Source organism: Phascolarctos cinereus, unplaced genomic scaffold (genome assembly GCF_003287225.1).
Source record: "Phascolarctos cinereus isolate Bilbo 61053 unplaced genomic scaffold, phaCin_HiC Scaffold_726;HRSCAF=1367, whole genome shotgun sequence".
Lineage (NCBI taxonomy): Eukaryota > Metazoa > Chordata > Mammalia > Diprotodontia > Phascolarctidae > Phascolarctos > Phascolarctos cinereus.
The window spans coordinates 45,902,675-45,921,083 of NW_027556098.1; the positions used below are offsets into that span (position 1 = coordinate 45,902,675).

The 18,409-nt window shown below is 36.8% G+C and overlaps 1 protein-coding gene across 1 annotated transcript in view; it reads right to left on the reverse strand.

The window, feature by feature from the left end:
- Nucleotides 1–7,021: 7,021 nt before the first annotated feature.
- CHAF1B (chromatin assembly factor 1 subunit B) overlaps nucleotides 7,022–18,409 on the reverse strand; it is a 94,086-nt gene continuing 82,698 nt past the window's right edge. Inside the window, exon 14 of the mRNA XM_020995978.2 lies at nucleotides 7,022–8,184. Within this exon, the coding sequence (XP_020851637.1) occupies nucleotides 8,147–8,184 (38 nt within the window). The 3' untranslated portion in view covers nucleotides 7,022–8,146. The remainder of the gene's footprint in view (nucleotides 8,185–18,409) is intronic.

The window sequence follows — 18,409 nt, forward strand, 5'->3', positions numbered from 1 at the left end:
AATTAGGGGAACAAAGAATTGGGATTTTGGGCCTAAGATAAGGAAAGGCCAGTGGAGTGGATTATAGCCTCTGTCAAGATTTCTTTGACCAAGTAAGTGAATTCAAGGGAAATTTCAGGGTTTTCTGGGGCCCATAGACAAATTGGACCCAAATTCTTTTTGGGATGAGGGGCAAAGGTCTCAGCTTTGGCCCATACCCCATCAGTAGGGCTGAATTTTTTTTTTTGCATTACCTAATTGCTTGAGGGGAGCCTCCTAAAAAAAAAGGGCCTTACCAGCTGTAAGAGAGTCATATCTGCGTAAATTGTTTGGTTTTTTTTTTAATGACAATGCAATTAAAGCAGAAGTCATTGGTATTATGATTGTATATGGACATAGGTAGCCCATGAGGGATCCTGACAGTGCAAGAAGGCAAACCAAGGCAGATCCCTAACAAATGTCCTGACAACGTATCTAAGTTTTGTTTCTTCACCTTTAATTTGATATTTGAGAGACTGACCCCAGTTTTGCCACATAGATTTGGCTGGGAGTCTTTGGTGTAAACCATTGGGATAGACATTTGAAAGGTCTGAGAACTGGGAGCATTTCAGAAATTGGGGATACCAATTGCATCTACCCCATTTAATTCGCCAAGGACAGGCAGGGGTGCTTTATTCTCTCAGCCTGTGCCTTTCTGTCTTTCTCTAGCTTCTACTGAGGGGCTCTTGAAGATAACAGAAGTCAGGCTCATTTCCCCAGTGACAGCAGAAACAGCTACTGCTTCCATGTGGGAAATAGAACATTTGAACAAAGTCTCTGGCTTTATTGCTTTTTGTGCTTCATTTGAGCAGTCAGGCAGCAGCAGTAGCAGCACCCACAGCATCCTGTCAAGCACAGGGAGGCTCTAGCAGGCCTATAGCAACCTTCTGCATGGGGCAAAGGGAGAAGGTGGGCGATGAGAGAGGGAAGGTCAGCCCTAGCAAGGCTGAGTCAGGCCCCAGGAGGCAGTTCAGTGATGCTGATGCCTGCCACAGTTCTGTCTCAGCCTAGGGCAGAGGAGCTGAGGTTCTGGGACAGAGCCACTCTGTCCCAGCACAGGGGGAAGCAAAGAATCATATCAGAGGGGGCAGCAGGTGGAACCATAGGTCCCAGTGGCAAGGGGGTATTTATTGTGTGGGGAAGGGTCTGTGTGTGGGACTTGCTTAAGTCTGTACTTTTGGAACATCACTTTGGTGGCTGAATGGAGGATGGATTGGAGTGAGGCGAGACCTGAGGCAGGCAGATGCAGCAGCATAACTGTAGGCCAGGGGTGGAGAACCTGCATCCTCAAGGCCACAGAGGGCCTTCTAGGTCCTTGGGTGTGGCCTTTTGACTGAGTCCAAGTTTTACAGAACAAATCCTTTTATTAAAAAAAAAAAACACATGGCCTTCTGGATCCTCAAGTGCAGCCCTTTGACTGAATCCTAACTTCACAGAACAAATCCTTTAGGGACTTGTTCTGTAAAACTTGGACTCAGTCAAAAGGCCACACCCAAGGACCTAGAAGGTCTCCTGTGGCTTTGAGGTTGCAGGTTCCCCACCCCTGGTGTAGGCTATTTACTCATGGAGTCATTATTAAGTGCAAGCTAAAAACTGTTTATGCAATTTTCTCTAAAACACCGTAGCTTTTGAAGTTTTAATTCAGGAGACAGACAGCCAGACAGGTAGAGAAAGACAGAGACACAGAGAGACAGAGACAGAAAGAGACGGAGAAACAGAGACACAGAGAGCATATATTGAATTGGCTCCATCCTTGTTTGGAAATCAACTCTTTTTGAGGGATAACACAATGAAATAGTGAGACAATTTCTTCTGCAAATGTTAGTTTGAAATTCTGTTAAGAGTGGTATGAGTTGACATTCATCCAGAAAGTTAATGTTGTTAGCCCATATAGCTGCCAAGGAAAATGAGAGATTGGCAGTTGTGTGGAGTTCTGTGAATGTCATTGCTTCCAGGTAAATGGTACCTATTCACCTCCTACCCTCTCAACCATCCTTTTCCAATGAAAGGAATGCTGAGTTCTGAGTAGTAGTAAATAGCATGGCCACTAGTATACAGGATAGGTTTCATCAGCAGAGCACCTATTGTGATAGGGAATGTCTAGGAGCAGCTAATGGTGTGTCTTTTTCTGAATAGGTATTCACAAGGCCTTCTGCTCTGTATGTTCTCACAAGCTCTTATAAGAACTCTCCTGAGGCAGGAAGGTCAGAGATCCAATTCAGAAGTAGGTGGACAAAATCCTTCCATCACTTTCAGAGTCTATTTCACTTCAGGAGAAAGAATGAAATTTGTTAAATTTTGCCAGAGTGAGTATCAGCCTTGGAGCAGCAAAAGTTAGATTTACACCGTTGACCTCTTTCCACTGCATTTCTTTCCCCCTGCACAGAGCACTGAGGCAGAGCTGTTCACTATGTGCTTTCCAGGGATGAGAAGAGAACTGTCCTTTCAATTATTATATTCCAGTGAAGAGAAGGCCCAATTTGATACTATACCATATATCTCTCTTAATAAGTATGGGAATCCTAACAAGAATTACATGGAAAATCTTACCTTTGTCAAAAATTTAAACAGTTGCCATTATGTTGCCAGAATGTGAGAAGAGAGAACTAAATTTTTTTAAAAAGGGAATTAGATTTCTTTTAGAGTTGCCAAATATAAGGGGGCAGCTAGGTGGGGTAGTAGCCAGAGCACTGGTCCTGGAGTCAGGAGGACTGGGTTCAAATGTGACCTCAGACACATAGCACTCACTAGCTGTGTGACTCTGGGCAACCCCAAGTGCCTTACCAAAAAACAAAACACAAACAAACAACAAAAAACAGAAAACAGAAACAGAGTGGCAAAACATTGATGCTCTGAAAAACTTGCAGAAATTCATTCTAAGATTTTCTCTTCTTTCTGGTACACTGCCATCAAATTATTTAATTCACTTGCTTTTTTGTTTCTCCTTTTTTCTCTTCATTTAGTAGTCTTGCACTGCCCTCCCCCTTAGAAAAAGCCAACCTAAAGAGTGACCTAATAATTTAGCTTCTCATCCTGGCTCAGCTTTCAATCTTGAAAAATTGAAACAGCAAGAGATTAATGTTTGGATGCTACGAGGTCTAGAGTTTTGCTCATTAGTTCTCGTTTGGGTTGCTGTGGTTAACATCATCATGTAGAAGGCTTTACAGGGGATATACTGTATATCCTCTAATCCTAATTCTAGCCTTTCCTTAGAGTGATTATAGCTTGTCCCCACATATTAGTTATCACTATCTGGAGAGACCTGAGAGGTAGCTATTATTATCCCCATTGTACAGATGAAAAAACAAGGCAGTGAGGTTAAGCAGCTTGCTCCAGGTAAAGCAGTGAAGGCTGGATTAGAACTAATTCAGGGATCCCTGGCAGACTTAGCTTTGGCAACTCTTTATTTGCCATCAGACAGAGCTGGAATAACGCAAATAATAGCTTTAGCACTGGAAGGATTTTTGAGGCTAGGGTAAACTGCCTCTCAGGGCTCTCAAGATAATAAATAATAATAAAAAGGTAAGTAAAAGTAAGAGGAACTGACTTTTTGTCCAATGACTTTAAAAAGCCTCTAGCTGAGGTTTTGTGGAATTTTTTAAAAATTCTGTAATGAACACCAATATGATTGTAAAGCACATGTCCTGCAGCAATTGTTGTTTGAAATAGCTACTTCAACATGTATTATAGAGAAAAATGCTTTCTACCTGGCAGAACCAAACGGCCTAAAATAATGATTGAATCATTTTTTGCCTTCTAAAAGGCCTGTTTGAAGGGCTTTTGAAAGACAGACACAGACTACACTAAAACCTGCCAGTTTTAAGATGTTCAGCATTTCTGAAACCAAATATTCTTCCTCTCAGCTGATTTTTACATACCATCCCCAAATTTCAAGTGCTTTTCTGTTCAGTGAGGAGCTGCCCATGCCACAGGCTTCTCACGCCAACAGAAACTAGAAAGTTTTCCAGCGTAAGGCATTTGTTTGGCTAACTCCTTTCTATTCCTGGCCCAGAATTTCCTGAGCCAGCACCCTCCTCCTGCTGCTTAGCCATGTAAAAAGGAAGAAGAGAGAAGAGCTCAGAAGGGCTACCTCCTCCCTTTAATGTGATTTAAGGATCTATTTTTCAGATTTCCAGTCCATTTCCAAAGGGACTTTGGGCAGAGTTTCTTGTGTGAAGAAAAGTCACCCAAAGGATTTGCTCAACCTAATCACTTTTACTTTCAAATAGGGTGAGGTAGGGGTGGGGGAGAGAAAGGGAGGAAGAGAGAAATCTCTAGCTTCCCTGGAACATAAAAGCCGGTATGCAGAATATGTTTCCATTGGCTGCTGTCTCTGAGCTCAGAATACCAGAAGCAGCTCCATTCCCAAAGATGACAGTCAACTGGACTGCACTTAAGTGAAAAATAAACATATGAAACCATATTTCCCATTCTATAGAACACTGTAGAAGTGTCTACTGTTTCTTTTGGGATTTAAACTAGATACATTCATCAGTTCATGAAAAGGAGGTGGGGTGGGTAGGGGAAATCTCATTGGCTGGTTTCTGGGAAATGCATAGAGCCAGGCAAAGGTAACAAATCTGTGTCACCCAATACTTTCCAAATTAAACAAATATCCTTGTCATTCCATACCTTTTGAAGACTAGGCAGGAAGTACTAAAATTATTTTCTCATTTTGCTTTTATAAGGGCCTTTATAATCTGAAAATGTGTTCACAAACCACCCCTAGCCTAAACCAACTTAAAAATAAGAAAACTCAGGCCTCCACTAAAGCTCTATTGATATGCCTCATCATGGTGTGGAGCTGAATCTAGGTTTGTGGGGGCGATCCAAGGCTTGTTTTGCCTGCTAAGGGTGTTCTCTGGCAGATCCTGTGAAACTGGAAAAATTTGCAATATATTATACATTTATCCCAATAGCAGCCTAACCTGAATTTGGAATTGTTCAATTCTAGAAGATCAGTCTCAGGTTTATGGATTTTTTTGGATATGGCAACTCATTAGGACCATCAACCAAGGACCAGAAGGATTGTGATCTGCATCAGTGGCATGAACACCCATATAGATGAAATATTGAAGTATTGATGTAAGAAAATACAATATTTTAATACCTCTAAAGATAGGCTAAATCATATTCATACCAGAAACTCACTGATAGTTTACAAATTAGCTCTAAGAGACAGTAACAAACCATCCTTCAAAAAGAGCCAGGGTACATAACAAAACAGGAAAATAAAAATGTTGGAGATGTGGGAAAATTGGAACACTAATGCATTGTTGGTGGAGTTGTGAAATGATCCAACCATTTTGGAGAATACTTTGGAACTATGCCCAAAGGGCTATAAAAATGTGTATCCCTTTGATCCAGCAATAGCACTTCTAGGGCTATATCCCAAAGAGATCATACAAATGGGAAAAGGACCCACATGTACAAAAATATTCACAGCAGCTCTTTTTGTGGTGGCAAAGAATTGAAAATTGAGAGGATGCCCATCAACTGGGGAATGGCTGAACAAGTTGTGGTATATGAATGTAATGAAATACTATTGTGCTGTAAGAAATGATTTCAGAAAAACCTGGAAAGACTTGTATGGTCTGATGCTGAGTGAAGTGAGCAGAAACAAGAGAATGTTGTACACAATAACAGCCATGTTGTGCATTGACTAATATTGATAGACTTAACCATTCTCAGCAATACAAGGATCTAAGACATTTCCAGAGGCCTCGTGATGGAAAATGCTGTCCACATCCAAAGAAAGAACTATGGAAATTGAATCGCTATCATTTTTTTTTCTCTTCTGTTGAGTTTTGTTTCCTCTTTCTAATGGTTCCTCCTATTGGTTTTAATTTTTACTTACAACTTCACTAATGTGAAAATATGTTTAATAGGAATGTACATGGATAGCCTATATGAGATTGTGCGCTGTCTTGGGGAGGGTGGTGGAGAGGAAGGGGGAGAAAAATTTTAAACTTTTTTTTTTAATTTAAAGCATATGGAAGTGATTGTTGATAAATCAAAATAAATTAATAAAATCCAAAAAAAGAGCCGGGGTACCAATATTATTTTCTAACTGCCTACTAAAGTGCTTGACTGGACTTATAAAGTCTTATATTAGTATGCAAATACATCTTGGTCAAGGCTAATAGAAAACACAACAGAAACACAAAGAGATTAAGTGACTTACCAATCATCACATTGCTAGTAAATTTCAGAGGCAGGATTTCAACTCAGGACTTTCTGACTCCAAATCCAGCATCCCATTTGCTATCTTATAGTGCCTCCCCAACTTTTGGGTTTTTTTGCAATTGGGGTTAAGTGACTTACCCAGGGTCACACAGCTAGTGTCAAGTGTTTGGTCTGAGGCTGGATTTGAACTCAGGTCCTCCTGCCTTCAGGGTCAGTGCTCTATCCACTGCACAACCTAGCTGCCCCCCTCCCTAACTTTCTAAAGATCTTCCAGATCTACAAATTATGAGACAGGTGATGTAATGGATAGACTCAAAGTCAAAAAAATATGAATCCAAATCTGGTCTCAAATACTTACTAGCTGTGTGATCAAAACAAACAACTAACCTCTTCATGCCTCAGTTTCCCTATCTATAAAATGTAAATAATTTTTTTAAAAAATCTACCTCCAAATCTTGTTGTAAGGATAAAGTGAAAGAACATTAGTAAAGCCCTTTGCAAACTTTAAATCACTATATAAATGCCAAAAGAGCTTTTGATTTGGATGAGAAAGCTTAAAGGGTCTTTCAAGAGTCTCATTTCCCTGTAAACCAAACTTTTCCTGAATGTAACCTTTCATACATAACTGAATAGCAGAGGGGGGGAAAAACAGGCAAAGAGAAAACAAACATAATTTGTTTTATTATTTAAGTGATTTGAGGCAGCATATTTCAGTATAAAAATGTTTGCCTGTGGTATCTGTGTAACTGCCTTTATACTGTGGCAGGTAAAAGATGAAATGATTGAGGAAACAAAGGTTCAAGCTTCTGAGCATATCAATTTATTAAGCAATGCATGCTGATTGCCTAACAAATTGGGACCAGGTTTTCCTCAGCTTTGGTACTGGACTCTGAATACAGTGGGCAACATATTTTTATGTATTTGAAAGCAACTAATCAAATAAGACCAATTAATTAAAAGAAAACAATTAACCAAGATACAAAATTAGGTAATCTGATTTCTGATTGGAAGAAAGATTAGGGATTTCCCAAGTTGGGAATGGATGAGCAAACAGGTGCAGTTTCCTGAAATCAGAAAAAGAGATGTCCCACTCCCTGCAAGTGTCTATATTCAATCAAAGGAACATGGGAATGCTAACTTATTAACCAGAAGGGCCAGTTTTCAGATAAGACAGATAAGCTGCTTGAGATGTATAATTGTGAGAAAACTCCTTGCATCAATCTTCAGATCTGACTAGGTTTCTGGTCAGCATAATGTAGGTCCTTAGTTAAGGGTCTCTAAGCAGCAAGTAGAGGTATCTTCTTAGCTATGCAGGGCTAGGTTCAAACAATGCAATAAAGCTTTCTCACAATTTCCACAATTAAAATTTTCTCACAAGGTAGAAATTGGACTAGATGTATAACTGAAAAGAAAGAGAAATGAGTTAGCTCCAGAATTGAGTCACAAGATGGAATCAGTGTGAATCACACAATTCCCAATACCATTTGCTGTTTTAATTCCCTCAATTCCCCCTTTTGATTCATGGGGGAGGGGCCAGCTCATTCCCACCAGGGATTACTAATCTATAAACCAAATTTATAAAGTTTTCTTATATTCCTAATCAGAATTGCTTAAGTTAGATTACAGATCAAACAACTTAGAGCGATCACAATAGACTAATTTTGACAGGGGAGATTTGTATGTCACCAAGGTAACCAAGAAAACTCAACAAATATAAAGACCATGAAATGAAAGGCCAAAGCAATATCATCATAAATAAATAATATCAAGCTCATATCCTAGTAATCCACTTCCAATGTCCATTTAATCATTTCATCTTGTCTTGAATCTCAGGTGTTCCATGCAGTTATCTGGCCCCTGGAGATATCTTCTCTTGGTCATTCTGGAATAAGCCACATTTTTAGGACAGCTCTGAAGGGGGGTCTGCTTCTCTGGTTCCAAGTCACTTGTGGAGATTTCCTAGGTTAACTCTGCTAATATCTGCCAGTAACAAGACAATACATTTGAGTAGAATCACTTAAATTTGGTTCTTCAAATATGAAACTTGAGAATTTCAGTTTTTACATACCACTCGGTGTTTTTATCTTTACCTAAACCCTGATACAAGAATCTTAAAAAAAAATTTGTCTTTGATACATTTAGCTTTTCTCAGCAATGCAAGGATCTAAGACATCTCCAAAAGTCTCATGATGGAAAATATTATCCACATCCAGAGAAAGAATTGTGGAGTTTGAATGCAGATTGAAGCATACTATTTGCTCTTTTTTTTTCCTTCTGTTTTGTTTTGTTTCTTCTTCTTTGTGGTTCCTCCTATTGGTTCTAATTCTTCTTTACAACATGACTAATGGGAAAATACGCTTAATAGGAATGTATACGTAGAGCCTATATCAGATGCCGTCTTGGGACAGAGGTGGAGAAGGAGGGGAAGAAACTCTAAAACTCAAAAGCTTACGGAAGTGAATGTTGAAAACTAAAAATAAATAATTTTTTTAAAGTTTGGATTAAATGATCTCTAAATTATTATCTAGTAATAAATTCCTCATAATTCAAAAAAAAGTCATAGGGTCTAACTCATAAAACAAACTCTTCTGTTTTTTAAAATTATCAGACACTTTAAAATGAGAAAATAATTTCACTTTCTTTACAATGTAAAATCCTCAATCCAGTTTTGAGAACTTATTACTAAAACACGCTCAAAGCCTGAATTTCCATGCTACATGCATTTGGAAGCTAATCCTATCTATCTATCTATCTATCTATCTATCTATCTATCTATCTATCTATCTATCTATCTATCTGTCTGTCTGTCTGTCTGTCTGTCTGTCTATCTATCTATCTCTATGTATATATGTACATATATGTTGTTCTTAGAGAAAACAGTGTAACTTTCCCAAAATTTACTATTTCATTTAATTAGAGAAAAATTTTGCATTACATCTTTGTCTTACTATTTTATCCAATTCCCCCTTTAGGAGGATATCCTCTCTATATCATAATTTGATTGTAATAGTTTTCATATTTGCATCTTATTATAAGTAAATCAGAGATGTTCCAGTAGCATTCAATTAAATAATAAATTTAGTATTGTACTTGCAAAACTTCTACTGCTCACCTGCACTGATTATAAAAACTTGCAATGAAAGGAAGAGGGGAATAATTATAACAATGTCAAGACTTGGTCCCTTAAGGGAACAGACTAACTTAATATAACAGGGGGAAAACTCCCCTACCTCTGTTTGACTCCAGGCATGAGTCATATGTAACTGCCAATCATATATAGTCACGCTAGGTCAGGATTAACCAGGTAGGGAAATTTCCTGTTGGGAAAAGGAATATTACAATGGGGAAAATGAGTCAAGGAGTTTCTACCTATGCCAAGATCATCCCCTCAACTTTCCCCGGGGGCAGATATCTACCTGTAGCAGTTCTCAGATTGCAGCACATACTATTCTCTACCATTGACTTCATGACAATTCAGTCATCCCCATAATCAAAATTCAAAACAATAGTAAATTATAGTCCCAAGAGTTTTTATCTCAAATAACAAAATTTCACTAACCACAACTTAGGCGCTGAATATTATTGATTTCTCATGTTTCCCTAGAAGTTGCATTTCATTTATTTTTTACTTATAAATTAAAAATAACCACATTCTGCAGTTTTCCTCTGTACACATTAGGAAAATGAGAGAAACAGAGATGACTCGCTTAAGATCACAGAGCTAATAAATTTTTCTAGAGTTTGATGCCATAATTAATAGGGGAACACATTTCACCACAGCATAATTTAGTTACAGGACAAATCACAACCAAATCAAATCTGGATTTATGATCACAAAATCAAAACCTCAATTTTCTAGGGGTATTCGGCACCTGCACTTTAAAATTTAAAGCCCAGAATTAAAAGCTTACAGACACATGGTTTCTTTCTCATTTTCTTTGGTGATCTTGCTTCTAATTCATCTAAACAATTAATTCTCTTAAATAAAGCTTTGAAAGTTGTACTTCAGCCTTCCCAAAAGGCATTTCTAATTTCTAGTCACCTCTCCACTTCTGTCATTGGGAATATCTATCCCCATTATCTACAAGAGAGTATGGGCCCAGGTGATGGTGGAGGCAGGTATGTGTTTCCTTCTCATAGACCCCTTTTCAGTTTATAAAGGCAAATATCCCATGGGAAAAACAACTGACCTAGAAAACAGATCAAGAAGAGATAATTTAAGAATTATTTGACTACCTGAAAGCCATGATCAAAAAAAGAGCCTAGACATCACTTTTCAAGAAATTATAAAGGAAAACTGTCCCAACAGATAGAGAATCAGAAGGCAACATAAAAATCAATAGAATCTCCCAATCATCTCCTGAAAGAGATGTCAAAATGAAAACTCCCAGAAATTTTATAGCCAAAACCCAAAACTCCTAGATCAAGGAGAAAATACTGAAAGCAACTAGAAAGAAACAATTCAAATGCCATAGAACCACAGTCAGGATCACAAAAGATTTAGTAGTTACCATGATAAAGGAGCAGAGAGCTTGTAATACGATATTCCAGAAGACAAAGGAGCTCAATTACAACTTAAAAATAACCTGCCCAGCAAAACTGTGTATAATCCTTTGAGGTAAAATGGTTATTTAATGAAATAGAGATCTTTCAGATTTCCCTGATGAAAATACCAGAGCTGAGTAGGAAATTTGACATTCAAATACAAGGCTCATGAGAAACATAAAAAGGTAAATATGAGTGAAAAATCATAAGGGATTCAATAAGGTTAAACTGTTTACATTCCTACATGGGAAGATGATACACGTTACCCCTAAGAACTTTATCATCATTAGTGCAGTTAGGAGTCTACTTAGGTGTGAGTATATTATATTGGGATGACCTCAAATGAAGAAGGGAAGAGTGAGAAAGAAAAATACATTGGAATGGGGGAAAGGAAGAATGGAGAAAATAACCTCACATAAAAGAGGCACGCAAGGATGAGTTAGGATGAATTAGAGTTAGAGAATAGGATGGAGGGAGAAACACAGTTAGCAGTCATAAGTATAAATGTGAATGGAATGAACTTACCCACAGAACAGAAGAGGATAGCAGAAAGGATTAGAAACCAGAATCTAACAGTAATTTATTTACAAGAAACACACTTGAAACATAAAGACATCCAGAATTAAAACAAGGGACTATAGTAGAATCTGCTGAAGTAAAAAAACAAAAACAAAAAAAAAAAACAACAACCAGGGGTGTCAGTCAAGATCTCAGACAAAGCAAAAGCAAAAATAGATCTAATTAAAAAAGGTAAACAGGAAAATTACATTTTGCTAAAAGGTAATAGAGACAATGAATTAACATCAATGCTGAATATATAGGCACCAAACGGCATAGCATCTAAATTTTTGAAGGAAAAGTTCATTGAAATAAAGGAGACAAAAGAAAATATACCTCAATTTATCCCATCTCAAACATGGTAAAATCTAACCATAAAATTAACAAGAAAAAAGTTAAAGAGATTAATAGAATTTTAGAAAAATTAGATATGATAAACTTCTGGAAAATATTGCATGGGAATAGAAAGGAGTATATCTGTTCTCAGCTGCATAGCATATCATCACATAAATTGACCATGTATTAGAACATACAAATCTCACAAACAAATGCAGAAAAGAAGAAATATTAAATCATCATTTTCAGGCCATAATACAATAAAAATTACTTTTGAGAAATGCTCTTTAAAGCATAGATTTAAAAACTAATTGGAAACTAAATAATCTAATCCTAAGAATGATTGGGTCAAAGAACAAATCATAGAAACAATAAAAAATTTCATTAAAGATAATGGCAAAATGAGACAACATACCAAAATTTATGGGATGCAGACGAAGCAGTACTTAGGAGAAAATGTATATCTCTAAATGCTTAAATCAATAAAAGAGAGAAAGAACAGATCAGCAAATTGGGCATGCATCTAAAAATATATAAAGAATGAATTTTAAATCCCCAGTTAAGCACAATAATAGAAATTCAGAAAAACAAAGGAGAGATCAATAAAATTAAAAATTAAAAACCCATAGAACTAATAAATAAAACTAGGTGCTGGTTTTATGAAAAATAAAATAGATAAACCATTGACCAATTTAATTTTTTTAAAAATAACAAAGAAAACCAAATTAGCAGTATCAAAACTGGAAAGGGAGAATGTACAACCAATGAAAATGAAATTAAAACAATTATTAGGAGCTATTTTGCCCAATTTTATGCCAATAGAACTGACAATGTAAATAAAAGGAGTGAATATTTACAAAATATAAACTGATGAGATTAAAGAAATATGAATTGTCCAGAAAATGAAATAGAATACTTAAATAATCCTATCTTTAAAAAAGAAATTGGACAAACCACAAATTAAATCCCTAAGGAAAAAAAAAATCTCAGGACTTGATAGATTAACAAGCAAGTCTACCAAACATTTAAAGAACAACTCATTTCAATACCATATAAACCATTTGGAAAAATAAGTAGTCCTACCATAGAAAGAATGACACAAATATGGTTTTGATATTTAAACTAGGGAGACCTAAGACAGAGAAACTATAGATCAATTTCTCTAATTAATATTGATATAAAATTTGTAAGTAAAATGCTAGCAAGGAGATTACAGCAATGTATCACAAAGATCATACATTATGACTAGGTTGGATTTATACCAAGATGCAAGATTGGAGCAAAATTGTACTAGAAATTCTAGCTATAGTAATAAGACAAGACAAAAAAATTGAAGGAATAAGCATAGGCAATAGAGAAATAAAATTTTCACTTTTTGCAGCTGATATGATGGTATAGTTAGAGAACCCTAGAGAGTCAACTGAAAAACTAGTCAAAACAATTAACAACTTTAGCAAAGTTGCAGGATATAAAACAAACCCACAGAAATCATTAACATTTCTTATATTACCACCAAAACCCAGCAGGAAGAGATAGAAAGAGAAATTTCATTCAAAATAACTGCAGGCAGTAGAAAATACTTGGGTGGTCTACTTGCCAAGTTACACATAGGAATTATAAGAACAAAATTACAAAACATTCTTCACAGAAATAAAGACATCTAAATAATTGGAGAAATTTAGATTGCTCTTGGCTATATGTATAATATATATAACACATATATGGAGAGACAGAGAGCAGATATAAAAAAAATGACAATTCTACCTAAATTACTTACTCAGTGGCATACCAAACAAACTATCAAAGAATTATTTTACTGAGCTAAAAAAAATTATAAAATTCATCTGGAAAAACAGAAGGTCAAGAATATCAAGGGAATCAATGAAAAAAAAGTGGGAAGAGGGCCTAGCAGTACCAGATCTCAAATTATGCTACAAAGTTGTAATCATCAAAACAATTTGGTACTGAATATGAAATAGAATACATAAGGTATGTGAGATACAGAAATATATGAGCACAGTAGCCTAGTGTTTCATAAAGTGGAAAATCCCAGCAAGAACTGTTTGACAAAAACTGCTGGGAAACTGGAAGGTAATCTGGTAGAAACTAGGCATAGCAAACATCTTATAACATATACCAAGATAAGCTCAAAATGGGTACATCATGTATACAAAAAGGGTTATATCCTTAATTATAAGCAAATTAGAGGAGCATAAAAGAAATCACCTGTCAGATCTACGGACAGGGGAAGAATTCATGACCAAATAACAGATAAAGATTCACAGGACATAAAATGGATAATTTTTATTACATAAAATTTTTTTTTTCATGAACAAATCCAGTGCAGTCAAAATTAGAAGAAAAGGAAGAAACTGGGAATGGACGTGGGAAATTGCAGCAAGTTTCTCGGACAAATGTCTCATTTCTCACATGTATGTGTGTATACATATGGATTACTGAACAAATTTATAAAAATAGGAGTTATCACCCACTTTAAAAATGGTCAAAGGATATGGACAGGCAGTTTTCAGAGGAATAAATTAAAATACAAATAGCCATATAGAAAAATGCTCTAAATAACTAATAATTAAATGGAAATTAAAACAACTTTGAGGTATCACTTCATACCCATCAGATTGGTTAAGATGGCTTGAAAGGAAAATGACAAATGCTGGAGAAGAGGAGGGAAAATAGGTACAAGAATGCATTTTTGGTCCAATAATTATGGAGAACAATTTGGAACTATGCCCAAAGAGCTGTAAGATTGCACATACCCTTTGACCCAGCAATAACCTCTACTAGTGCTATGCCCCAAAAAGATTGAACAAAATGGAAAAAAACCCTTATGTATAAAAATATATTGCCACTCTTTTTGTGGTAGCAAAGAGTTGGAAGCTGAGGGAATGCCCATCAATTAGGAAATGGCTGAATAAGTTATGGCTTATGAATGTAATGGAATACTATTAGGCTGTAAGAAATTATTAAGAGGATGGTTTCAGAACAACCTGGAAAGACGTATATGAATTGGTGCAAAGTGAAGTGAGCAGAAATAGAACAATCTACACAGTAACAGCTATATTTTAAGGAATGAAAAACTTACTAACTCTGAAAAATACAACGATCCATTACAGCTCCAAAGGATTCATGGTATAAGATGTTATCCACCTCCACACAAAGAGTTGATTGACTCACAGTGCAGAATGAAGCTTTTTTTTCCCTTTATTTTTCTTGTATTTGGAAAATGGCTAACGAAGACATTTTTATGTGTGTGACTTTATAATTGGTATCATATTTCTTGCCTTCTCAGTGGGTTGTGGGGGGTGGAGAGAGGGAGTAAAAGTGGAACTGAAAACAAAAATAGAATTTAAATTTTTAAAAATGTGATCCAGTTTGTTCTTTTCCACTTACTTAATTCTGGACATTGTCCACCTGCAGTGTCTTTCCAAAATATGTGTACTGATAAATCATCTCAATGAGTTGTCCATCCAGCTACATAGTCTAGACGATAGGCATTCTTTGTCCATGTAGTAGTGGACTGTTAGGCTTTTTGAGTGGTTTTGCATTTCATTGAGAAGATTTCTCTGTAGTATTCTGGGGCTCAATATCATTAGCACAGTCATCTGCAAACAGGAACATCTGGAAGATTCCATTATCTACAGGAAATCTGTCTTTCATGTGGACTCTCCATTGGACATCCTTCATGACAGTGGTTAACGCTTCTGGCAAACATATAGCTCCCTGTTTAATGATTACATTAATTTTGATAATCAGATGATCATTGAACTAAGTTATTTCTATGCCACCATTGAGAGGGCATTTATCACTTACTGACTGGAGGCAGTCAGGTGACTCAGTGGATACAGCGCCAGGCCTAGAGTAAGGAATATCAGTTCATATATGGCCCCAGCTTTGTGACCCTGGGCAAGTCACTTAACCTCTTTCTGCCTCAATTTCCTCAACTGTAAACTGGGAATAATCATAGCACCTATCTCACAGTATTGTGGCAAGGATCAAATGAGATTATATTTGTAAATGCTTAGCACAGTGCCTGGCACATAGTAGGTGTTTAATAAATATTTGTTATTTCCCTCTTGCCTCGAACAAATTACTTTAACCTCCCTGAGCCTCTTACGTTCCTTATCTGTAAAATGAAGGGGCTGGATTAAACAATTTCTGAGGTCTCTTTTAGCTCCAAACCTGTAATCCTATGATAAGGTGTGATCTCTAGGCCTTTTGCCAGCTTGAACATTCTTTACTATATGCTCTCCAGCTTATCAGTGTGCTTTGTGAATTGTGATTCAGTCTTTGAATGCTCACCTTTACTGATAACCATCCAAGGATATAGGAATAATGGGGGGGGGGGGAAGGCTAGCAATAGCAATTGCAATGGACTAGGCTCCTTTTGTCTCTCTCTTCCAGAATCTTGTCTCTGCTCTCAGTAGTAGCACAAGTTGGGTTAAGGTCTTGATAAATCAAAAGAGAAATGACCCCCTGTATGGGAGACAGGGAGCACATGCCTCTTGTCAGAAGTTTGTCTTCTAGGTACAAGCTATGATCTCATCCTTCCTACTCAGCCATCCATTCCATTTTACTATGTGTGATTACCTCCCTCTCCTTGGGATATCCTTCCTCTAGTGGTGGGAATGAAACCAAACTTCAGTACTTTCCAATCTCTCACCCCAGGACTTGACAGAAAAATCAACTAGAATGGTCTATATTACTTCCACTTAAATCCCTCAGCCCCCTGGTAGTACAGCAATAGTTTCACTTCCCCCATATAGTTTGGGTTAACTATTCTCCCTACCACAAACCACCCCCTAGAAGGACTGAGATTTTTAAAGGGAGGAGCATTTCTCATGTGGCTGGTGAGGAAATATCTCCAATTTTAGGGGCTGCTAAATCCAATCTAGCCACCTCTAAAGCAGTAGCCTCTAAAATTTAACCAGCAAAGTACGTATTGGTATTATGCCTATGAGAAGAGCCTCCTTTATGTTCACACCTTCAGTCCAGGGGCTATTCCTCAAAAGTCTCTGCTTTGAAGTCTCTTGGTGAGCTGATAATGGTGTAGAGCAGCTCCTACTTCAGTGAGATGGGCAGTCAGTTTCTGGGGTGTGGAAGAGAGTAAACAAAGCTATTCTTTAAAAAGTCCATTCAATTTTTCAACTATCTCTTCATGCTAAGCTATATGACAAGGGCCCAGTCAGTTGCTAGCAGCTGTCTTTTTTAAAAACATAATTTCATTTTAATTTTTTTTAAAGAACAGAGACCTTTTAATTCTTTTTTTTTAACTTCCAAATTATCTCTCTCCCCTCCCCCAGGAGATAAGACAAGAAAAACAAAATCTATGAAAAATATGTACAGTCATGGAAAACAAAATTCCACATTAGCCATGTCCCCTCTGTTCCCCCCCCCAAAAAAAAGAGAAAGTATGCTTCAGTCTGGACTTTGAGTTCATCAGTTCTCTATCTAAAAGAGGACGGCCTGTGATATCATGAGTCTTTGGAATTGTGGTAGAGTATTGACTTGATCAGAATTACTAAGTCTTTCAAAGTTCATTATCTTTACAATATTGCCATTACTGCATAGATTGCTCTCCTGGTTCTGCTCACTTCACTTTGCAGCAGTTCATATAGGTCTTCACACATTTTTCTGAACCCATCCTCTTCACGATTTCTTATAGCACAATAGTATTCCATCATATTCATATACCATAACTTGTTTAGCCATTCCCAAATTGATGGGCATCCCCTCAGCTTCCAATTCTTTGCCACCACAAAAAGAGGTGCTATAAATATTTTTATATGTATGGAGCCTTTCCCTTTTTCTTTGACCTCTTTGGGGCATAGCCTTGTAAAGGTTATTGCTGGGTCAAAGAGTATATACATGGTTTAATAGCTTTTTGGGCATAGTTCCAAATTTCTTTTCAGAATGGTTGGAGTAGTTCACAGTTCCACCAACAGTGCATTATTAGTGTTCCTGTTTTCTCACATCCCCTCCAGCATTTGTCATTTTCCTTTTCTGTCATCTTAGCCATTTTGATGGATATGACATGGTACTTCAGAGTTGTTTTAATACCCATTTCTCTACTTATTAGTGATTTACAGTATTTTTTCATGTGGCTGTTGATAGCTTGGGATTTCTTCTTCTGAAAATCATCTCCATGTTCTTTGACTATTAGTCAATTGGGAAATGACTCTTATTATTGTAAATTTGACTCAGTCCCTTATATGTCTAAAAATGAGATCTTTGTCAGAGAAATTTACTGCAATGATTTTTTTCCATTTCCTGCTTTTCTTTTTTTTTGTTAGTGTAAAAATTTTTTAATTTTATTTAATCAATCAAAATTATCTATTTTACCTCACATGAACTTCTCTATCTCTTTCCTTATCCATGGATCTGACAGGTATTTTCTTCCCTGCTCCACTAATTTGCTTATGACATCATCATTTATGTCTAATTCACACTCCCATTTGGAGCATATCTTGGTATATGGTCTGAAATGTAGATCTATTTCTAGTTTCTGCCAGACTGTTTTTAAAATTTTCCCAACAGGTTTTTGTCAGATAGTGGGCTCTTCGCCATTGGGCATCCCAGCTAGGGTCTTTGGGTTTATCAAATACTGGATTACTGTGCTCATTTGCTTCTGTATATTGTACACTTAATCTGTTCCATTAATCAATCTCTCTGTTTCTTACCCAGTACCAAATTGTTTTGATGATTACAGCTTTGTACCACAGTTTGGGATCTTGTACTGCTAGGCCCCCTT